Source organism: Myxine glutinosa, chromosome 10, assembly GCF_964187855.1.
Source record: "Myxine glutinosa chromosome 10, kmMyxGlut1.1, whole genome shotgun sequence".
Lineage (NCBI taxonomy): Eukaryota > Metazoa > Chordata > Myxini > Myxiniformes > Myxinidae > Myxine > Myxine glutinosa.
The window spans coordinates 131,317,260-131,340,313 of NC_136270.1; the positions used below are offsets into that span (position 1 = coordinate 131,317,260).

The 23,054-nt window shown below is 50.5% G+C and overlaps 1 protein-coding gene across 4 annotated transcripts in view; it reads left to right on the forward strand.

Annotated features, from left to right (window-relative positions):
• Positions 1–23,054, forward strand: part of LOC137433372 (collagen alpha-4(VI) chain-like) — a 282,309-nt gene that overhangs the window by 93,435 nt on the left and 165,820 nt on the right. For all 4 annotated transcript variants that reach the window (XM_078786122.1, XM_078786124.1, XM_078786123.1 and 1 more), the window contains exons 10-12: positions 15,346–15,653; positions 21,922–22,222; positions 22,331–22,939. In XM_078786122.1, the coding sequence (XP_078642248.1) occupies positions 15,346–15,653; positions 21,922–22,222; positions 22,331–22,939 (1,218 nt within the window). The remainder of the gene's footprint in view (positions 1–15,345; positions 15,654–21,921; positions 22,223–22,330; positions 22,940–23,054) is intronic.

Sequence of the window (23,054 nt, forward strand, 5' to 3'; positions counted from 1 at the left end):
TAGTCACATGACAGGGGTGATGTGATGTCATTACGGCGGTACGGTGGCTGACTCCACACACCACCATTTTGATTCCTATGCCGTTCAGGCCGGACATATTGTGGAACCTGTCATATATCACAATCGCCTTGCTCTAACCTTACGTTTTTCATTCAGTGTGAAACACAAACAAACCGATTGTTAAAATGATCATCAAATATCGAAAGCAAAGACGTTACGGCTCTTCCAACGATACAGTATATATAGGCCTTAGGCTTCATGCCTTCATGCCTCACCTTCAGGCTGCTTCGGACAAATTAAGCCCAAGTTTCTTAATACAGTAGCATCATTTAAGTAGTATCGTTTTCGTAATAATAATAATAATAATAATAATATTAATAATAATAATAATAATAGAACGAATCCCTTCATAGTGACTGCAAAGTTACTGGAGGTTAAAATATATCATCTTCTATATATTAAAGTAGCGGCAGTATTGTGTCTGTCCGTCACGCTACGTCATTACTTCTATGATGTAATTACGGCATACAAAGACTGACTCCACCGACCGACGTTTTAATTTATATGCCGTACAGGTCGAACATGTCGTCGAAGCGGTCGAACCTGTCATGTGTTTTTCACAATGACAGCTGTACGTTGCAGCGAGTAGAGTAGGAGACCCACTCGATCTGCGCATCTTTGCCAACCAGAGTGAAATCCGCATAAGGAGAGGAACTGCACATGCTGCAGGCCGACTAACCCGCAATGTTGTTTATAGTGAGATCATATAAACTCAGGAGCAGATCTAGAGTGAAACCCGGAGGGTTAATTGGTCCCAAGAAAATGTTGCTTCTTATAATAATAAAGGGCAGTGTTCGTCCGTCCGTCTGTCTCCTCCATAACTCCAAAACCATGAAACCTAGCGACCCTAAACTTTGCATGCATACACCTGGACCTTCAACAGATTGCAAGGATGAAAACTGGGTGTTCGGGTGTGTTATAACATCCTTTTTGAAGATGATTAACGAGGTGCTCATAAGAAGAAAATCCGATGTGGTGGCTTACAAATGTGGCGGCCCGCCATCTTGGTCAGCCCACTGCACCTCACTGGGTTCTTAAGCTGCCATTTTGTTTTGGCCTACTCAAACATGCCTTGCCTTGGAAACACGATCGATTAATTATCATTGCATAATTGAAGCATATCATCAAAATCTGGATTTGGATATGAGGTTTGGATGCTGTAGACTAAATAATATCCAAATCTGGAGTGACCTCTGACAAAATTTATCATATCTAGCAATTGGTGAACGCTATTCATGCTGCTTTTGCAAGCCATGGCATTACAGTAGACAGAGCTCCCTTTTTGTTTTCACGTACCCATATTTTCTTTGACAAACATTTTTGTGCTATATAGTCACTCTCCACCCCACCCCCGCTTCCTTGCTCCATCCTCCTTCCTTTCTCTCTCTCCTCCCTGCTCCACCCCTCCTCACCCCTCCCTCCTCTCTCCCCCTTTCCCCCTCCACCCTCCGTTCTTCTCTCCTCCCTCATTTATCTTCCTCTCCTCCACCCTCCCTCCTCTCTCTCCCCCTCCCACTCCACCCACTTTCCTTCACCTCCCTTCCCTTCTCCTCACCATTTCCCTCCCTCCCTCTCCCTCCCCCCTCCCTTTCACTCCCACCCTTCCCCCTTTCCCTTCCTCTGCTGCTTTTACTGTCTCAACAATGGATGGAGGATCCTCAACGCCAAACAGGAAATCAGAGCCGTCTCCCTTGACATATCTCGTGCCTTTGATGCGGTCTGGCTCTCCTCCTATGGAGGCCCTGCTCACAAACTCTCCTCCTATGGTATCCATGGAAATCTCCATGCATGGCTTGTGGACTTCCTCTTCCGGTCGCAGTCAACATGTGGCCCTGGATGGAATTCTCTCATCTCCTCTTCCTGTCCAGGCTGGAGTTCCTCAAGGCAATGTTCTGGGCCCGTTGTTTTTTTTCTGGTCTTCATCAATGATCTATCCGACTCTCTGGAGAATCCTCCCTACCCTTCTGCTGATGACTCCACTCTCTGCCGCTCCATATCTCAACCCTCAGATCGGCAGGACGCATCCTCTTCAATCTCTGCAGACCTGGATACAATTACAAACTGGTCAAACAAGTGGAACATGTCTTTCAATCCTGACAAATCTCACAATCTCACTTTGTCTCTCCAAAAATACGGTCTGGAAAACTCACATTTACTTCCTCAACAATCCTCTCGAAGAAGTTCTGTCACTCAAGCTTTTTGGTCTCACTATTTGCTGTGATCTTTCCTGGTATCACTTCCGCTTCCGCTTCCTGCGCGGTGACTTGGAGTTCCAACGACCACCCAGCTCCTGAAGGCCATTTGGGACGCAAAGCTGAGTACCAGGCGGCTTTAAAACATTTATTACCCTTGCCTGAGGAGAAGTGGACGGTGGTGCTCTTCAGAGACGGAGGAGATAGCGAGCAAACCAAAGGAGGCTATCCTGTCTGCTTGCCTCACGCCGGCGGCTGGCTACAGACGCGAATCCGCGCCATCTTGTGTGCTTCCCACGCGGGGTGGTTATACCACGGATACGACCATCAAACTCCTAAAAGCCTCGTAGACCAGAGCTGAGTGCCGGCCGATACAAATACAAAGAACATTATATTATTTATTTTTTCATTCCCTTGTGTTGTATACGATACTCAATCTCAGCGCGGGAAGGTTCAACTCGACCCTCGTCGGTCTTCCTTTCAGCGTCATCAGCTAAACAAGCGAGGAAAGGACAAGACAAGCCTTCCTGAGGCTCGTTTGCACGACGTGCTTGAGGCCTCCTTTCCTGCTTCCTGAGGCTCGTTTGCACGACGTGCTTGAGGCCTCCTTTCCTGCTTCCTGAGGCTCGTTTGCACGACGTGCTTGAGGCCTCCTTTCCTGCTTCCTGAGGCGTGTTTGCACGACGTGCTTGAGGCCTCCTTTCCTGCTTCCTGAGGCTCGTTTGCACGACGTGCTTGAGGCCTCCTTTCCTACTTCCTGAGGCTCATTTGCACGATGTGCTTGAGGCCTCCTTTCCTGCTTCCTGAGGCTCGTTTGCACGACGTGCTTGAGGCCTCCTTTGCTACTTCCTGAGGCTCGTTTGCACGACGTGCTTGAGGCCTCCTTTCCTACTTCCTGAGGCTCGTTTGCACGACGTGCTTGAAGCCTCCTTTCCTGCTTCCTGAGGCTCGTTTTCACGACGTGCTTGAGGCCTCCTTTCCTGCTTCCTGAAGCTCGTTTGCACGACGTGCTTGAGGCCTCCTTTCCTGCTTCCTGAGGCTCGTTTGCACGACGTGCTTGAGGCCTCCTTTCCTACTTCCTGAGGCTCGTTTGCACGACGTGCTTGAGGCTCCCTTTCCTTCTTCCTGAGTCTCGTTTGCACGACGTGCTTAAGGCCTCCTTTCCTGCTTCCTGAGTCTCGTTTGCACGACGTGCTTGAGGCCTCCTTTCCTGCTTCCTGAGGCTCGTTTGCACGACGTGCTTGAGGCCTCCTTTCCTGCTTCCTGAGGCTCGTTTGCACGACGTGCTTGAGGCCTCCTTTCCTGCTTCCTGAGGCTCGTTTGCACGACGTGCTTAAGGCCTCCTTTCCTGCTTCCTGAGGCTCGTTTGCACGACGTGCTTAAGGCCTCCTTTCCGGCTTCCTGAGGCTCGTTTGCACGACGTGCTTGAGGCCTCCTTTCCTGCTTCCTGAGGCTCGTTTGCACGACGTGCTTGAGGGCTCCGAGTGCTTCTTCTCACTGAGGATCTCACCTTCGAAAGTGTTGCATTTACATTCTGTACGCCTGGCTATCTTAGCTGCTTAATGTGCAGTGTAAACGAACCTTTTCTTTGTTATCAATGGTGATCTCAAGCTTGTGGAGGAGCTTGTATGTGTGATGTATTTGGGAGGATGACTCGACCATCCTTGTGCTTACATGATTGACAATGACTTGGACCGGTGTGTACGGTGTGTACCCTGGTTAGAATAGGTACACCGTATCCCTGCGTGTCGTAAGAGGCGACTAAGAGGGTTGGCGCCAGGAAGGGCATCCGGCCATAAAAACATTGCCTCAAAAAGAGAACCATGACAATTACAACTACATATGGGCAGGGTACAGCCCGAAGTGGAGGTCGGTTTCTGGGGTTTGGGGCATGGAATGTGGGGACGGTGACGGGGGATCGGGAGAAGTGGTGGAGGTGTTGGTCAGAGGAAGAGTGGACATATGTTGTGTGCAAGAGACGAGATGGAAGGGAAGTGGTGTGGGGGTGGTGGGGGGTGGGCAGGGACAGAAATATAAGTTTGTGTGGCCGGGGTGCCCGGAGGGCGTGAATGGTGTTGGTGTCCTGTTTTCTGAGGAGTTTGTAGACAGTGTGGTGAGTGTGACTAGAGTGAGCGACAGGTTGATGATGGTGAAAATGATGATTGGAAAGCTCTTGGTGAACGTCATCTCGGGATATGCTCCGCAGGTTGGTCGGAGCGATGAAGAGAAGGACAAGTTCTGGTGTGCGATAGAGAAGCTGATGGAAAACGTGAAAGATGGAGTTTTTCTCTGGAGAAAAACTCTGGAGTTTTTCAGAATAATTGGAATCTCCCGCGATAAAGCTAACGCCAAGGGCCTTTCACTCACTCACCGCAGGCAGGTTGGTGGTCTTTCCGTCTTCTACCGACTCCTCTCTGGCCTTGCCCCCCCCAGCTCTCTCTGGGCTCTGTCCCCCAAATATTCCTACAGGTCGCACAAGATCTGCCTGCAACCCTCTTATGGTTAAACTGCCAAAATCAAGACTTTCTGCTCACCTTCACTCCTTCATTCCTCTTTTCTCCCACCTCTGGAACAAACTCCCTCACTCTCTTCAATCCCACTCCACCCTCCAGGTCTTTAAAACAGCTGTTCACCACCATCTCTTATCTTCCCCCATCCAAAACCTTGATCTTTTCTACCCCCGCTAATTTCACCCCAAATCCTACACTTTTTTGAAATACCAACTTCTGTCCTGGAAGTCCTTGGTCTCCTTGTGTTTTACACCTCCCCCCTAGCCAAGGCCTCCTCCCCCCAGGCCCTCTCCCTCCCACGCTTCTCCCTGCTCTCAGGTGTTGTGTTTGTGTGCTTCCCCTCCTCTCCCCATCTTGTCTTCCGCTCCCTCTTTTTGTATGTTTTGTTTGTGTGGTTGATTTGTTTGTGAAATAAATGTTAGCTCTTTCACGAGCCTCGATTCAGTATACAAAAGAAAAAAAAAAAAAAAAAGATGAGGAAGTTGTTGTGGTATGAGGAGACCTAAATGGACATGTGGGAAGGAGTATGGACGGTTTTGAGGGAGTTCATGGGGGTTACGGATATGGTGTGAGAAATGGAGAAGGTGAAAGGATTTTGGAGTTTGCTGATGGAGCTGAATTGTTGATTTGTAATACTCAGTTCCAGAAAGGGGATAATAAGCTTGTTACATACACGTCAGGTGGGTCGACGACATCTGTTGACTACCTGATGGTGCGTATGCGAGATAGGGGGCACCTCCGGGACACAAAGGTGATCCCGGGGGAGGAGGCTGTTTCACAGCACCACTTGGTTGTCTGCGACATAAGGGTGAAAGGTGCGAGGAGAGCTCGGTGGGTGAAGTACCAACCGAGAATGAAGGTGTGGAGGTTGAAAGAGGTGACAGTAAGGGAGGCATTAAAAGAGAGGCTGAGTCGGGTAGAGGATGATTGGTTGGATGTCAATGAAAGATAATCTGTTGGGAGCCGTTGGTGAGGTATGTAAATGGACAAAAGGACCACCGAGGCACTCGGAAACATGGTGGTGGGATGATGAAGTTGGAAAGAGGATTGACGAGAAGAGGAAGAAGTTCAAGGAGTGGCAGAAGGTAAAAGGGTACGGGAGCAGAAAAAGCAGAGCATGAAAGTTATTAGGCAGCCAAGAAGGCTGCAAAGAAAGAAGTAGCAAAGGCGCAGGAGGCATGCAGGCAAATGTTCGGAGAACGCTTGGATTCGGAAGAGGGTCAGAGGGCGGTATTCAGGATTGCAAAGCAGATAGCAAAAGAGAGGTGTGATGTGATGGGGGTGAGTTGCTTGAAGGATGAAGTGGGACAAATCGTTGTGGACCCAGATGGAATTAAAGGAAGATGGAAAAGATATATGGAAATGCTGTTGAATACAGAGAATGAATGGGATGGCAACATAGAGAGTAACCCAGTTTTAGGACGGCAGAGAAGATAACTGAGAAGGAAGTTGAGGAAGCGATAAAAGCAATGAAGAGTAGAAAAGCGGGAGGGCCGACGGGAGTTGTGGGAGATATGTTGAAGGCAGCAGGAAGTTGGGGTGTGAAGAGAATGGCAGAGATCTGTAATCTGGTGGTGAAAGAAGGCCGCATTCCAGTGGCTTGGGAACTGAGTACTCTTGTCCCTCTATACAAGGGGAAAGGTGACCCTCCGGTGTGTGGCTCGTATCGAGCGATAAAGTTATTGGAGCACGGAATGAAGGTATTGGAAAGGGTGTTGGAGAGGAGGATAAGGAAGAAGGTGAAGATCGATGAAATGCAGTTTGGATTTAGCCAGGAAGAGGAACGACAGACGCGCTCTTTATTGTGAGGCAGTTGCAGGAGAAGTACATGGAGAAGAGGAAGAAGTTGTTTCTTGGGTTTGTTGATCTGGAGAAAGCATTCGATAGGGTTCCACACGAAGTATTGACATGGGCATTGAGGAAGTTAGAAGTGGAGGAATGGTTGATCAGAGTAGTGATGGCAATGTACAAAAGAGCGCGCACAGCTGTAAGGACGAAGGATGGGAACAGTGGTGAGTTTGAGGTGAAGGTGGGAGTGCATCAGGGGTCGGTACTAAGTCCACTACTATTTGTAGCTGTGATGGAGGTGCTGGCTCAGACCGTAAAGGAGGGTTTACCGTGGGAGTTATTGTATGCAGATGATCTCGTGTTGATTGCGGAAAGTATGGATGGACTGAAGGAAAAGATGAACAAGTGGAAGGAATGTATGGAGACAAAAGGTCTGAAGGTGAATATAGGAAAGACGAAGGTGATGGCAAGTGGTAAAGCATGTGGTGAGGTGGAAAGAACTGGGAAGTGGCCCTGTGCTGTGTGCAGGAAGGGTGTCGGAGTGAACTCCATTCAATGTACAATGTGCGCTGAGTGGGTTCATCAAAAATGTAGTGGTCTGACAGGGTCATTAACCAGTGTGGCAGCTACATTCAAATGTAAGGTGTGCACAGAGGGAGCTGCAGATGGAGGAAATGTTGAGTTGGATCTTGGAGACGGCGTGAAGCTGGAAGGTGTGAAAACATTTTGCTACCTCCGAGACATGCTGAATGGAGGAGGTGGATCAGACTCGGCAACGGTTGCTCGAGTGAGATGTGCATGGAAGAAGTTTCGGGAACTGAGTGGCGTGCTGACGAGGAGGGGAGTGTCGTTGAAGCTGAAGGGAAAGGTGTATGCTGCATGTGTAAGAAGTGTTATGATTTATGGGAGCGAGACATGGGTCATGAATGTAGAGCAGCAACGAAGGCTGGAAAGAGTGGAAATGCGAATGGTTCGGTGGATGTGCGGAGTGTCGTTGAGAGCGAGGAAGACAAATGATGAATTGCGAAAGATGATGGGAATAGAGCCTGTGATTGATGCTGTGAAGAGGAACAGGTTGAGATGGTTTGGTCATGTATTGAAAAAGGATGAAAGTGACTGGTTGAGAAGAGTGATGGAAATGAATGTAGAAGGAAGTAGAGGACGGGGAAGACCGAGAAAGACTTGGCTAAAGATGGTGGAAGAAGAAATGCGGGCAAGGGGGTTAACAAGGAGAGATGCAGAAAATAGGGCAAAATGGAGAAGATTGTCATGGGTACCGCAAGGCTAACCCCCGCTGTGGCAGGGAAAATGGCCTTAAAATGCATGTTGTTTCCTGAGAAAACCACATTTCCAAGCTGGCCCCCAAAGCCAATCACCGTCTGGGCATCCTCCGTCATGCGAAGTCCTTCCTTGGCACTTCTGAGCTTCTCACCACATACAAAGCTTTCATCCGCAGCTCAATGGAATAATGCTCACCCCTCTGGGCTGGTGCTTCTGCCTCATGCCTAGCTCGGCTTCACACTGTAGAAACCAAACCTTTTAGAATCATTGGTATCTCCGGCGATGAAGCTAACTCTGAGGGCTGTTCTCTCTTTCACCGCAGGCAGGTTGGTGGTCTTTCTCTCTTCTACCAACTCATCTCCAGCTTAGCTCTCCCTGCTTTATCTGTGCTCTGTCCCCCAAATATTCCTGCAGGTCGCACAAGATCTGCCAGCAACCCTCTTCTGGTGAAACGGCCAAAATCAAGACTCTCTGCTCACCTTCACTCTCTCATTCCTCTTTTTTCCCCACCTCTGGAACAAACTCCCACACTCTCTTCAATCCCACTCCTCCTTCCAGGTCTTCAAAACAGCTGTTCACCACCATCTCACATCTTCCCCCATCCAAAACCTTGATCTTTTCTCCCCCCGGTTAATACAACCGAAACCCACCTCCTTCAAATTCCGTTTTCTTTCCTGAAAGTCCTTGTTGTATTCATCTTTGCCTCCTCTATCCCGCCCCAGCCCTCTTTCATCCACAGATCTCCTGATGTCCCTGTTCTCCACTGTTGTTGTGCTTCCCTCTCTATCCCCCTCTTGTCTCCTGCTCCTTTTATTACATGTTGTATGTTCTCTGTGTTAGCTCTTACACGAGCCTTGACTTAGTCTACAAAAATATAAATAAAACAATATCTTGAGTCAGTAAGTATTCAACCCCTTTGCTATGACACTCCAAATTGAGCTCAAAAGTGCATCCAATTTCCTTTGATCATCCTTGAAATGTCCCTACAACTTGACTGGAGTCCAGATGTGGATAATTCACTTAATTGGACATGATTTATAAAGAAATACATCTTTCTATATACAGTAAGGTCCCACAGTTGCTAGTGCATGTCAGAACAGAAAGTCTACTATGAAGTCCAAGTCACTGTCCGTAGAACTCCGAGATAGAATTGTGAGAAGGCATAGATCTGAGGAAGGGTATAAAGATTTATAGTTTTGAAAGTTCCCAAACGCTTATTGAGCTCCAGCATTAGGAAATGTAAAAGAATATGGAAATACCCAGACTCTTCCTTGACCTGGCCATCCGACCAAATGGAGCAACCGGGCAAGAAGGATCTTGGTCAGGGAGGTGACAAAGAACCCAATGACCACTCTGACAGAACTGCAGAGTTCCTTGGTTAAGATGAGAAAACCTGCCGGAAGGACAACAGTCTCTGCAGCATTTCACAAATCTAGGCTTTATGAAAGAGTGGCCAGATGGAAGCTGCTCCTGAGAAAAAGTCACATGACAGCACACCTGGAGTTTGAAAAAAGGCACGAGAAGGATGTTGTGATCTGATGAGAAGAAAATTGAACTCTTTGGCCTGAATGCAAAGTGCTACATCTGGTGAAACCGAGCACTGCTCATCGCCCGTTTACCACCATCCCTACCACAAGCATGGTAGTGGCAGCATCATGCTATGGGGATGCTTTTCAGCAGCAGGGACTGGTCGACTTGTAAAGGTAGAGGGAACAATGAATGGAGCCAAATACAGGCAAATCCTTGAGGAGATCCTGCTTCAGAGTGAAAAAGACCTTAAACTGCAGTGAAGATTTACATTCCAAAAGGACAATGGCCCCCAAGCATACAGCCAAAGCAACACTGGAATGGCTTCAGAACAAGAACATGAAAGTCCTTGAGTGGCCCAGCCAAAGCCCAGACTTGGATTCTATTGAGAATCTGTGGAAAGACTTGAAAATTGCTGTTTACCGACGATCTTCATCCAACTTGACAGAGCTTGAGAAAATCTGCGAGGAAGAATGGGAGAAACTCCCCAAATTCAGATATAGATATGCCAAGCTGATACAGCCATACCCAAGAAGACTCAAAGCTGTAATCACTGCCAATGGTGCTTCGACGAAGTATTGACTCAGGGGGTTGAATACCTATACTCAGATATTTCTGTTTTTCACATTTTATTATTTTGTAAAAATTTCTATTAAAAAAACAATTTCCCTTTGATTTTGTGAAGTATTATGTGTAAATGGATGACAAAAATAATTCAATTTAATCCATTTTAATAAATTCAGGTTCAAACACAACAATATGTGAAAAAGTCAAGGGGTGTGAATACTTTCTGCCATGTCAAGCTCCTTCATAGTTTGAAGCCTTGCATGTTCTGCTTGAGCTTCTGTCATGTCAAGCTCCTTCATAGTTTGAAGCCTTGTATGTTATACTTTCACCTCTGCCATGTCACGCTCCTTCATAGTTTGAAGCCTTGTATGTTCTGCTTGAGCTTCTGTTTGACGCTTTGTAAGTTTTGCTTTTTTCTTAGCTTCCAAGTTGAAATACTTTAGTTTTATCTTTAAGGCAGCTGCTTCAGCCAGAGCTTCAGCTTTCACAGATGTTGTTGATCTCTTTGAGGACCGAGAAGCATTACATTTGGAGGAAGCTCAACTCTTCAGGGAAACCCAGGAGTCTCTTTCTGCCATCATGTGGCATACATGATCTGCAATAGATTTGTACAGATGGTAACTATCCTTGATGTGAAAATGAATTGAGCAACAAAGACCTCTCGAGGTATTGAGGCTTTAATGCAATCGACCTGATGCATCTATTCTACAAATAAAAACATCATAAGCATTTCATTAGTCTACAAAGATACAAAGAATACATGGCAATACGTTTGAATGAAGCAACTGAAGCAACTACCATTAAATAGCGGAAGCTCACCTAGCTCTCTCATGGAATCATGACTTCGTGTGATTCCCGTCATCTTCGCAGCAAACTACATCCCTAGAAACAGATTACATATGCATCCCGCCCCCTCACCGTGGGGACTGTCCTCTCGAACCAGGGATGTGTATTAAGCCATGCACTCGCATTACGTAGACTTTTCACTACATCCTCCCTGTCTTAAGAATACCACGAATAGGAGTAGTCGTAACCGAAGCGGGTCGGTGGTTGGCACAGCCGCCTGCCGCGAGTGCGATAAACACCGTCGGTCCCATAGGCCCCAGAACTAGGCATAGACCGTTCCCCGTCACCCAGCAATCCACTATCAGAACCGGGTGATCCCGCAACCGGAGGCAAGGGAGACATGTCCTCCTACGGTGATGCTGCCGGGGGCAAGGGAGACGGGACTTTGTACGACGACACAGCATCATCCCCCGGAGCCGTGAAGGACCTGAGTAGGGCGCAACGGGGGTAGTCTAATCGGCTTCTGTTTCTGCCATCTCACCACAAGGTGCTAAGTGTCGCAGCGGAACCGTAGTTTGTCTACCATCGGAAAGTCTAACATGTGTGTACTCCGGATTCGCTTCCAGTATGTCAACCGGGTCAGCAAGCAGCTCGTATTTGCTGTGATGAACCATTTGCTTGGGGAGTGCTGGCCCCGACTCGGCCAACCACGTGGGCAAGGGATGAGCACTAGTACCTCGACGTTGGTGCCGGAAGAGTCTATCACGGGGCGTAGAATTAGTGGAGGTGCACAGCAGGGAACGGATAGCATGCATAGCTTCTGGAATCACCATTTCCCACATGGTAGGTGCTAGACCGCGGGTCCGCAAGGCCATCATGACCGCCCTCCAGATTACACCGTTATATTTTTCGATCTGTCCATTCCCTTGGGGGTTATATGCGGTGGTATGACTGGAAGCGTTGCCACACTCAAGGAGAAACTGCTTAAGTTCCCGAGACATAGAAGCAGTCACCCAATCACTGTGTATGAAGGCAGGGTGTCCGAACATTAGGAAGAGCTGCCGGAAGCAATGAATCACTGTCTGGGCGGACGTGTCAGCACACGGAAAAGCGAATGGGAACCGAGAAAACTCATCCACTAGAGTCAGCATATAGCGATCCCCAGGCAACGGCCCCCTGAAATCGACATTCAGCCACTCCCATGGTTTCCCCGCGTGTATGAGAGTACCCACGGCCGGCTGGTAGAAGCTCAGCTTTAGTTCTGCGCAAACCCTACAGGTCTTGCATAAATGGCGTATCTCCTCCATGGAGAAAGGTAGGTTCTCACTTCTGACGAAGTGCACCATCCGCATCACGCCAGGGTGGCACAGCGATGCGCGGATATCACGCAGGTTGGCGACGGTCATCCCTGCACAGACGGGTCTAGAGAGCGCATCGGCAGCGAGGTTGAGCATGCCCGGCCTGTACTTGATTATATAGTGATAATCAGCCAGTTCTATGCGCCAACGAGCAATCTTCTCATTCTTGATCTTTTGAGTATGCTTCCTGTCATACATGAACGAAAACAGCTTGTTGATCGGTTATGACGGTAAAGCGACGTCCAAGAAGAAGATGCATCCAGCGTCAGATTGACTCTATCACTGCGTATGCTTCTTTCTCGACGGAAGAATGGCGTCTTTCGCTATCCGTTAGAGTCTGTGAGTAGAAGGCCACTGGGCGAGCTCCCTGGCTCAGTGTCGCTGTGATTGCGCAATCGGACGCATCTGACTCTATTACAAAAGGAATTGTCTCATCGATTAATGTCACGACCGAGTTGGCGACGTCCTGCTTTAGTTGGTGGAATGCCGCCAGCGCGGCCAAGGGCAAGGGAAATTGTTTGCATTCGATAAGCGGCCTTATTTTCTCTGAGAAGCGCGGGATCCACATGCTGTAATGAGCGAGTAATCCCATTGTTCTGCGGAGCATCTGATCTCTCCTCGCGTGCCGTGCGTCGAGCGACCGCTCGAGCCGGCGCTCGCCCGGCGTCAACTTCTGGGTCACCGCGATCGTGCATACGAGTCGTGTCGTGTGCCGTAGCACCAGCAGCCGTGAAGGGTCGACCATACGTGTCTGATATTGCTTGGGCCGAATGGAGCACCCGGGCCTGGTCAAAGGCTTCCTGGTAAGTCAGCGTTTCATGTTCCAACAGGCATTTCCTGATGGTAGATGATTGCAGCCCCATGATAAAGGCATCGCAGAGCAAGTCGTCTGTGTACTGCAAGGCCGTACGATTTTCAATAGCGCAATCCTTGACCAGCTGTCATAGAGCCTGGCCGTACTGATGTAGCGTCTCAGAGCCATCCTAGCGGCGCATAGCCAGCAGGTGCCGGGCGTAAATAGTCGAACGAGGTTTTATAAAAATAGCCTTCAAGATAGTGATTGCTTCAGCGTACGTCGGGCTTCGAGTGATGCAGCCGTAGATCACATGTGAGACATTGCTCATTAGTACGTCGTATCTTTGCTCATCCGTGATTGTCGGGGACAAGCGCCGTAAAAAGTCGTAAAGAGTTCAACCAGTGTGTGAGCTGCTGAGCTGCGTCAGGTGCGTTCGGATCTCCCGCAAACCTCTCGAGGCGAATCACTTTCTCCATCCTTCAGAGGTCGTCTTCAAGTTAGGAAGATTGCATTAAATTGATTTGAAAATGAATTGAGCAACAAAGACCTCTCGAGGTATCGAGGCTTTAATGCAATCGACCTGATGCATCTACAAATAAAAACATCATAAGCATTTCATTAGTCTACAAAGATACAAAGAATACATGGCAATACATTTGAATGAAGCAACTGAAGCAACTACCATTAAACAGCGGAAGCTCACCTAGCTCTCTCATAGAATCATGACTTCGTATGATTCCCGTCATCCTCACAGCAAACTACATCCCTAGAAGCAGATTACATATGCATCCCGCCCCCTCACCACGGGGACTGCCCTCCTGAACCAGGCATGTGTATTAAGCCAAGCACCCGCATTACGTAGACTTTTCATCACAATCCTGTTCCACAGATTGATAGTGCAAGTCATTTTCTGGATCCATGCGTATTGATGGTGTCAACTGGTTAAGTCAATCATATGCCTTTGAAAAGTAATCCATGTGTGTCTTGAGAAGATCTCATCTTTCCTTAATAATATCCAAATCACATGAGTCCGACAACAGCTTTTCCATGATTCTTGCCATGTTGTGCCAGATTGTAATTGCCAATTTCAAATTATGGTCATGTTGACCTAACTTCCATCCAGTGCAGTTAGCTACACATAGCATAAATTCAAATGATATAGCTACGGTCAGCAACAACCCAAAACAATTTCACCCCAGATAGTACAGGGTAATTATCACGGCAGAGTTGGATCAAAGTAGAAGTCTACAGGGTACAAAATCAGCTTAGGTCCTTCTAGGAACACATACGTTTCACTTTAACGGGATCCAAAGTGAAACAAAAACCGATTCACTGCACAGGATTGTACTGTACAAGATAAGATGTTTCACTATAACGACATCCAAGCACTTGTCTGCCATTAGGAGTTTCGTTATGATGGTATCGCAGGCTTGGAGGATATGGTACGCAGAAACAAACAACGAGTGGTGTTCATACAGAGGCCTTCAGCTGTTTATTCCCAAGAGGCTCCTAAAGGCTCCATGTAACTAACGAATGATCTGGTTTTGTGATAACACTTCAAGAGCACATTACAATTGCAGGCATGTATTTACATGATAATGTATAACATACATGCATTCTACAACAATTGTACAATTAGCTACATAAGTAGGGATGTACTGACCACTTTAATCCTCTTGAACAATTAGCGCTTGTACGCAAATAAGGATGCAGAATGGGCCTCATAACACAGATGGCCTCGTGGAACTTCATATCGCAGTAATAGCTTCATAATGCAAGATGAAAGTTTCGCTGGTTCACAGAGTGCTGTGAGTTTGACTGTTCACAGGGAGCCATAGGCTTCTCACCGAGCAAATTGAACCGCAAAAAGAGAGAGAAGAAGCCATGAATACCCAAACAGATAGCTCCGCTCAGAGACTAAAGGGATTCAATTATTTAACCTACCAACACCATGACTGACATTACAGGGTCTTTGGGGTCTTCGGGGGTCTAATCTCTCAAGCATGTAAAACGTCTTCTCTAGCATTTCATCTAATCTCTCAAGCATGTAAAAAGCATGTAAAACGTGGTCTTAGGGGTCTTCAGGGTCTTCGGGGACAGGGGGGTGTCTTCGAGTGAGTGTAGAATCGATCATGGATGTGCATTGGTGAGTGCATTAGGTGGTGAGGACAAGACAATGGGAGACTACTCCACATTTGGGAGAGTAAGGGGATGAATGAATGCAGGTGTGTAACCAGCCTGGACTTTTGGAAGTTGAGCTGGTGAAGGTTTCTGGAGGAACACGCATAACTTGGTGGTGCCTTGGGAAGGTCAAAGGGCAGAGAGAACAGGAGGAGCAAGGCCAGATGTAAGATTGTATACAATAGAGAGCTTACCAACTTTCCGCAGGTGGGAGAATAATAAATTTATTTAAATTGAGAGTGACAAATTTTCTTCTAACTGAAAAATTGTATGTATTTAAAGATTTCTCTTTCCTGCAGGCTGCAAGGATGTGGAGGAAACCGACATAGTCTTTGTGATTGACAGCTCATCGCGTGTGTTGGATATCAGCTTTGAGCGCTTGCGCCGTTTTGTCTACAGCATCGTGTCCCGTTTGCCTTGGAATCAGCAAGTAAATGTGTGGATAGTCCAATCTGGCTACCGTGTCAGTGGTAAAAAGACAAACACCTTTGAGGATGCTACCAACTATCTCAAGGACATGGAAAAGATTGGAGGAGAATTTAAAACCGGCGCTGCCTTGACTTACATCAAGGACAGTTTACTTCAAGTAACCATAAGCCGGCCACAGGTACGTCATTGGTTCAATTATTTTACGTGGAAAGTGAAACTTTTCTGGTTTGGTTCTTGTCATTATTAAAGCTCAAATTCAAATGTGACTCTCAGAATGGAAATGCTTCAGAGAAAGTTTGAAATGGAGAGCAGAAGCACAGAATGGAGAACCAAAATGTTTATATACAAAATGTAGGCCCCGGAACAGTGAGATGACAGAGGGAGAAGTAAAGAGAGAAATGAAAAGGAAAAGAGGAGACTGAGGATGGGAGGAAACACAGTAACCTGAAAGTAAGATGGTTGGGTTCAGAGTGGTCATTGGGGATCCTCACGCATGCACAATAAAAGGGGCCTGCTAGTTTACCCCATGCATGGAGTGTTGTCCGACTCTCTGGATCGCGTGAGCAATGCAGCTGATAAGTACGCACGTTACGGTCATCGAGGTGTGACAGTGGGTCTGTGTGGGTGATGGTGTGAGATGGTGATGGGTGCGCCGCTTGTTTGCAGCAAAGAGGGAAGAGTAGGATTGAACTATCTCCAGAAAGCATTTCCGCAAATGGGACAAAGGAGGAAGAAAATAAAAGCATGCAGTTGAAGGAGCTGGGGCTCCCACGTCGATCGGAAGAATGGACGCGACAAAAAGCTGGAATTCATCCGAGTTGATTTAATCAAACCAAACACTCAGGCACTCTGAAAAGCCCGTTTATCGGGCAGCAATATATATACATATTATCCCGGAGCGTTTGCCCAGGAAAGGCGAGAGGGGGCGTGGCCCAGCGTCCCGACCGAGGCCTGGCAAGTTGAGCGCAGGCCTGCCCGGGCGTCCTGGACGAGCCCGGCATGGTGATCGCTCCGCGTCCTTGATAGGTGCAAGGCGATTGTGAAAACCCAGCGGTAGCCGCTACACACGTCCCCCCAGAATCGACTTGCACCGGCAGGGTCAATTTGAGGGGGGTCCTGATGACCCGGCCGAAGAGACCCCTGGCGGGTCGTGCGAGGGGGTCCGGTGTGGTGGTGGGCGGTCGAGTGGGGGGCACCGTGGACGGGGGGCGGCCTCACCACGGAGGAAGGGCCACCCGTGGTGGGTGGTCGACGTCCACGTGCGCCGGCTTGAGGCGGTCCACCGCAATCCGGTCCGACCTGCCGCCGATGTCGATGACGAACGACTTGTCGTCCCGTCGCAGCACCCGGAAGGGCCCGTCGTACGGCGGCCGGAGTGGCCCCCGATGTGCGTCGTGACGCACAAAAACATACTCCGCTGTGCGAAGTGCTGGGGGGACGTAGGACTGGGGGTCACCGTGGTGGGATGTTGGCACGGGGGCAAACCGTCGGGCGGCCTCCTGGAGGTCCGAGCGCTGGTGAGCTGCGGACCAGGGACTGGTAGCGTCGGGCACGAATTCGCCCGGGACGCGTAGCGCCTGGCCATAGACAAGCTCGGCGGTGGATGCCTGGAGGTCCTCCTTGGGGGCCGTGCGGAGGCCCAAAAGGACCCACGGCAGCCGGTCGGCCCAACCGCCGTCTTGAAGGCCGGCCATGAGCGCGGCCTTAATGGAGCGGTGGAATCGCTCGCACAACCCATTTGCTTGGGGGTGGTAGGCCGTAGTACGGTGGAGCTTGACCCCCAGGTTGCGGGCGACCGCGCCCCACAGCTCGGAGGTGAACTGTGGTCCGCGGTCTGACGAGATGTCCGCCGGTGCGCCGAAGCGGGCGACCCAGGTGGCGATGAAAGCCTGCGCCACGTCGGCGGTGGTGGTGGAGACGAGGGGAACGGCCTCCGGCCACCTGGTGGTCCTGTCCACCATGGTGAGCAGGTGTGTGAACCCCCGTGACGGGGGGGGGGGGGGCCCACCAGATCCACGTTGACGTGGTCGAAACGTCGTTCGGGCACGGTGAAAGGTGCCAGCGGGGCCTGGGTGTGTCGGTGGACCTTGGCCCGTTGGCAGGCCGTGCAGGTGCTGGTCCAATCGCGGACGTCCCGACGAAGGCCGTGCCAGACGAATCGCGCCGACACCAGCTTCTGGGAAGCTTTCCGGCCCGGGTGGGAAAGGCCGTGGAGGGAGGCGAAGATGCGGCGTTGCCAGGTGACGGGCACGATGGGGCGAGGCTGGCCTTGGGAGACGTCGCAGAGCAGGACAGTGTCCGCGAAGGGGATGTCGGCCAGGCGGAGGCCCGTGTCCGCCGCCCGGAGGGCTTGCACCGTGGTGTCGGTGGTTTGGTCCGCCGCCATAAGCGCAAAGTCCACGCCCAGGTGGACCGCGTTCGCGCTGGCCCGGGAAAGACAGTCGGCCACGGCGTTGTTTTTGCCGGCGACGTGCCGGATGTCCGTGGTAAACTCCGACACGGCGGAGAGGTGGCGCTGTTGGCGGGCCGACCACGGCTCCGTGACCTTGGCCATGGCGTAAACCAACGGCTTGTGGTCGACGAACGCCGTGAAAGGTCGGCCCTCCAGGAGGTGGCGGAAATGGCGGACGGCCAGGTGTAGACCGAGGAGCTCCCGGTCAAACGTGCTGTATTTGAGCTCGTTCGGCCGGAGCTGCCGGCTGAAAAAAGCGAGTGGCTGCCAAACCCCGTTCACCCATTGCTCATGTACGGCGCCCACCGCGTAGTCGGAGGCATCCGTGGTGAGGGCGATGGGAGCGTTGAGCACCGGGTGAGCGAGCAGTGTTGCGTCGGCGAGGGCCCGCTTTGAGCTTTTGAAGGCCGCATCCATTGCTGCGGACCAGGCGATGTCGTGCTTGGCCGGCTTGCCCCGGAGGGCTTCGTAGAGGGGCCGCATGAGTTGAGCAGCGCGGGGCACGAAGCGGTGATAAAAATTCACCATTCCCAGGAATTCCTGCAGGGCCTTTATGGTGCGGGGACGCGGGAACGTGGTGATGGCCTCGACCTTGGTTGGCAGCGGCACGGCCCCGTTCTTGGTGATGTGGTGGCCCAAAAAATCAACGGCCGTCGTGCCGAAGTGGCATTTGGCCGGGTTGACGATGAGGCCGTGCTCGCTGAGGCGCCCGAACAGTGTTCGGAGGTGGAGGAGGTGCTCGGCCCGGGACGTGCTGGCGACGAGGATGTCGTCCAGGTAAACGAAAAGGAACAGCAGGTCATGCAGCACGCCGTCCATCAAGCGCTGGAACGCCTGAGCCGCGTTCTTGAGACCAAACGGCATCCGCAAGAATTCGAATAAGCCGAACGGCGTGATGACTGCCGTTTTAGGGACGTCGGCCGCCCTGACAAGTACCTGGTGATATCCCCGTATGAGATCAATTTTCGAAAAAATGACCCGTCCCGCCAGACGGGCGGAGAAGTCTTGGATATGCGGGATCGGGTACCTGTCGGGGGTGGTAGCGTCATTGAGACGGCGGTAGTCGCCACACGGGCGCCATCCACCCCCCGGCTTTGGCACGATGTGCAGTGGCGAGGCCCACGCGCTATCGGAGCGCCGCACGATGCCGAGGTGCTCCAACGCGTCGAATTCGGCCTTCGCCACGGCGAGCTTGGCTGGGTCGAGGCGGCGGGCCCTGGCGTAGACCGGTGGGCCCGTGGTTGGTATGTGGTGCTCGATCCCATGCCGTACTGCGACGGCCGAAAACGTCGGCCGCGTGAGGGCCGGGAACTCCGTGAGCAGGCGAGCAAACTCGTTCGCCGCCGGGATGGCGCATGCCAGCTCGGTCGGCGCGGAGCTGCTCAATGTGCATACCAGGGAGCTGAAGGTTTCGGCGTTGATTAAACGACGCCGTTGGACGTCCACCAGCAGTCCGTGTGCGCAGAGGAAGTCGGCGCCTAGCAGAGCCATGGGCACGTTTGCGGTTACAAACGTCCAAGCAAAGCGTTGGCCGCCGAAGCAGAGGGTGACGTTGCGCGGGCCGAAGGTGCGGATGGTCGATCCGTTGGCCGCAACCAAGGAGGGGCCGCAAACCGCGGATTGCCTGTCCTGGTCAGAGGCGGGTATGACGCTCAGTTGGGCGCCGGTGTCGCACAGGAAGCGCCGTCCGGACGCTTTATCCATGATGAACAGTAAGTTGCCCGTGTGGCCGGCGCTCATGGCTGGTAATGAACGCCGGCCCGGCCGTTTCCCGGCCTGCCGAAGGTGCACGGGGGTCGGCATGTCCGGGCCTTCTGTCCGAACCTGGCATGATAGTAACACCACGCTTGGTCAGGTGGAGGCCCCGGTCGTCGTGCTGGAGGTGGTCGGCTCGGTGTAGCGGCCGCCAATTGCGTCGGCAGTTCGGTCGTCGACCGTGCCGGGTGCTCGGGCGCCATGGGTGTTGCGTCGGACGGCGGTGGGTCCCATGTCGCCGCTGCGATGCGCTGTCCTGCGGCGGAGATCTTGTCGGCTTCTCTGGCAAGGGCCCGGGGATCTGTGATCGTCGTGCTTGCCAGGGCGAGGCGTACCGGGTTAGGCAGCTGACGGAGGAACAGCTCCCGGAACAGGAATGCCGGAGAGTGCTCGCCGAGCAGTGAAAGCATGTAGTCCATTCGCTCGGAAGGGCGCGTGTCGCCGAGCTCGGGCAGGTCGAGCAGGCGCCGTGCGCGCTCCGCCGATGGGAGGGCGAAAGCGTCGAGGAGAAGCTTCTTAATCGCGCCGTATTTGTCAGCGGCCGGCGGGTTCTCGAGGAGGCTCAGGGCGCGGGCCGCGGTGGCCGAACCGAGCGCTGCTACCACATGGTGGAAGCGGGTGTCGTCGGCCGTGATGCCTCGCAGGGCGAACAGGGAATCCGCCTGTGCGAACCAAACCGCCGCGTGAGCCTCCCAGAAGGTAGGCAGTTTAAGGGCGACTGCCGTGTCCATGTCGGTAGGTCACCAATGAAGGAGCTGGGGCTCCCACGTCGATCGGAAGAATGGACGCGACAAAAAGCTGGAATTCATCCGAGTTGCTTTAATCAAACCAAACACTCAGGCACTCTGAAAAGCCCGTTTATCGGGCAGCAATATATATACATATTATCCCGGAGCGTTTGCCCAGGAAAGGTGAGAGGGGGCGTGGCCCAGCGTCCTGGCTGCGGCCTGGCAAGTTGAGGGCGAGCCTGCCCGGGCATGCCCGGGCGTCCCGACCGAGGCCTGGCAAGTTGAGCGCGGGCCTGCCCGGGCGTCCTGGACGAGCCCGGCATGGTGATCGCTCCGCGTCCTTGATAGGTGCAAGGCGATTGTGAAAACCCAGCGGTAGCCGCTACACAGTCTCTATATTTTTGGAGTTTTGGGACAAAGTGTTATTGGAAGTAGTTGTATGTCCTATAAGAAACTGGGAAGTCTGATCTCATGTATGAGATTGATGTCCTTCACCAAATCTTTGAAATAGCATATCCAGGGTGGATTGACCGGTTTTGAATCCAAACTGATGGTCTGAGATCAGACTGCTGGAAAAAAAGGAAGTATTTGATGTCAACTGTGTTGATACATTCCATGACTTTTGATTTTATTTGGAAGTAAGCTAATATGCCGATACGTAATCGGTCTATCTATATTCTAGGCCTAGCTATAGGAGTGTCTGGTGGATACAGGATTTTATACATGAGAAAGGAGGTGATCACAAAGGGATGCCACAAGAGATGTTTGAGCCAAAATATGTGCAGAAGAGTTTTCCAGTAGCATAGTAAGTGTCAGGACCACGGGATTACATAGGAGGATTCATCGGATGCTTCTTCATGAGCGACAGGGTGAAACTGAGATTTCCGTGTGTTTGGACATGTGCTCCTTTTGTCAAAGCAATATCTAATTGATTCCAGATCTGCTGTCTGCCTTGGAGTGGGATGGGACACCGTATGACACAATGTGACGCGATCTGCAGAAGGAACGGAGGGTTTGTAGAGCATTGCAAAGGTGGTTTATGTATACGAGGAGAAATATTGGGTGGAAGACACGCCAGCCTCCACCTTATAGAATGAAATCACATTTGCCATTGTTGGTTTAGTCCTCCATGTTGAGAAAGCAAGATACTTTGATGGCAACTTCCCTGCTGCACAACTGAATACACCAGAAATTGATAGGATACCTGCATAAGTGATCAGGTAGACTCATGTAAAAGTGAGTCTACTTTTGTGAACGAATTAGCACAGCAATGACTTTTGCTTGTTGAATTATTTGATTGTGCCGATTGGAGTTGTGTTGTTTTGCCCGAGGAAAAGGAAGAGGTACTTGGACCTATTCACAACTTTACTGTTTCGCATTTACTTCCATTTACTGTACTTATAAAAAAAAACAAGGTACTAAGTAATTTTGCTTATAAAACCCAATCTACTTCTGAAATGCATATAACGTGGGATACCATTTTTAACTTGGGATGGTCTTTTCACTTGTAGGTCTTGGTTGTTCTGATGGCCACTCCAGCGGCGGATTCCATCGAAGAACCCTCAAATGTTCTGAAGGATGGGGGTGTTGCAATCATTCCAATCGGCCTTCAAGATGCAGACGATGTGCAAATGGGCAAGATGAACTCAGGCATGATGTACCGCTTAGAAGGGAAGCAAGAGTACTCGGAAATACTTCGCGAAGTCTCTGTGCTGTTGTGCGCTGAGATGGAGAACACCATGGTGTCGAAAACCAAGCGTTTCTTCTTTGATTTCCTTATGTTGGTCCGGCAAAGGCCAGAGTACGACCTTGGTGAGCGGAATGTCCGAACCAGGAATGTTATTAGTTTACGGTGATTTTGTTGAATATATGTGACCGTTCCGGTGTACCAATCACATGTTTGTTTGAATGTTTGTGCAGCATGTGGGATCCTTGACATGGTGATCTTGCTGGACACTTCGAATAGCGTGAGTGATACTGACTTTCAAAGAGTACGTACCTTCCTGGCATCCCTCATGGGTAAGTTGGAAATTGGCCCTGATAATGTCCGTGTGGGCATGGCGCAATACAACAAATCTCCCCAAAAACAATTCTTCCAAAACGAATACACTGACCGCGATTCGATAAAAGATGCTGTAAGCCAGTTGAAGAGGAAGGGAGATGGGACGGAAACTCGTACCGGAGAAGCCGTTGCGTTCCTCGCCAAAAACTTTTTCAAACAGGAAGTGGGGAGTCGCATCGATGAGGGAATCCCACAGTATGTTCTTGTGATCACGGATGGGGAATCTCATGACACCGTCTCAAAAGGGGCGGAAGAGCTCCACAAGCTCAACGTCACGGTCATTGCTGTTGGTGTTGGAAAGAAACTCGAGAAAATCATTCGCATCCTTGCCAAGCCGAAGAACAACACCTTTTTTGTTCACACCTTTGATCAGCTGCTGGGAATTGAAAAACAGATTGGCAAAAATATGTGTCCACAGCTGGATCCAACACCTCCAGCAACACCTCCTCCTCCTCCTCCTCCTCCAGGTGAGATTAATTGAATGCTCTTAGACAAGTTGTTTTGCATGTTTTGAACAAATTGCATCCAATTTTTTTTCAATAAAACAAATCAATGTGATTATATTGAAAATATTTGTGTGTG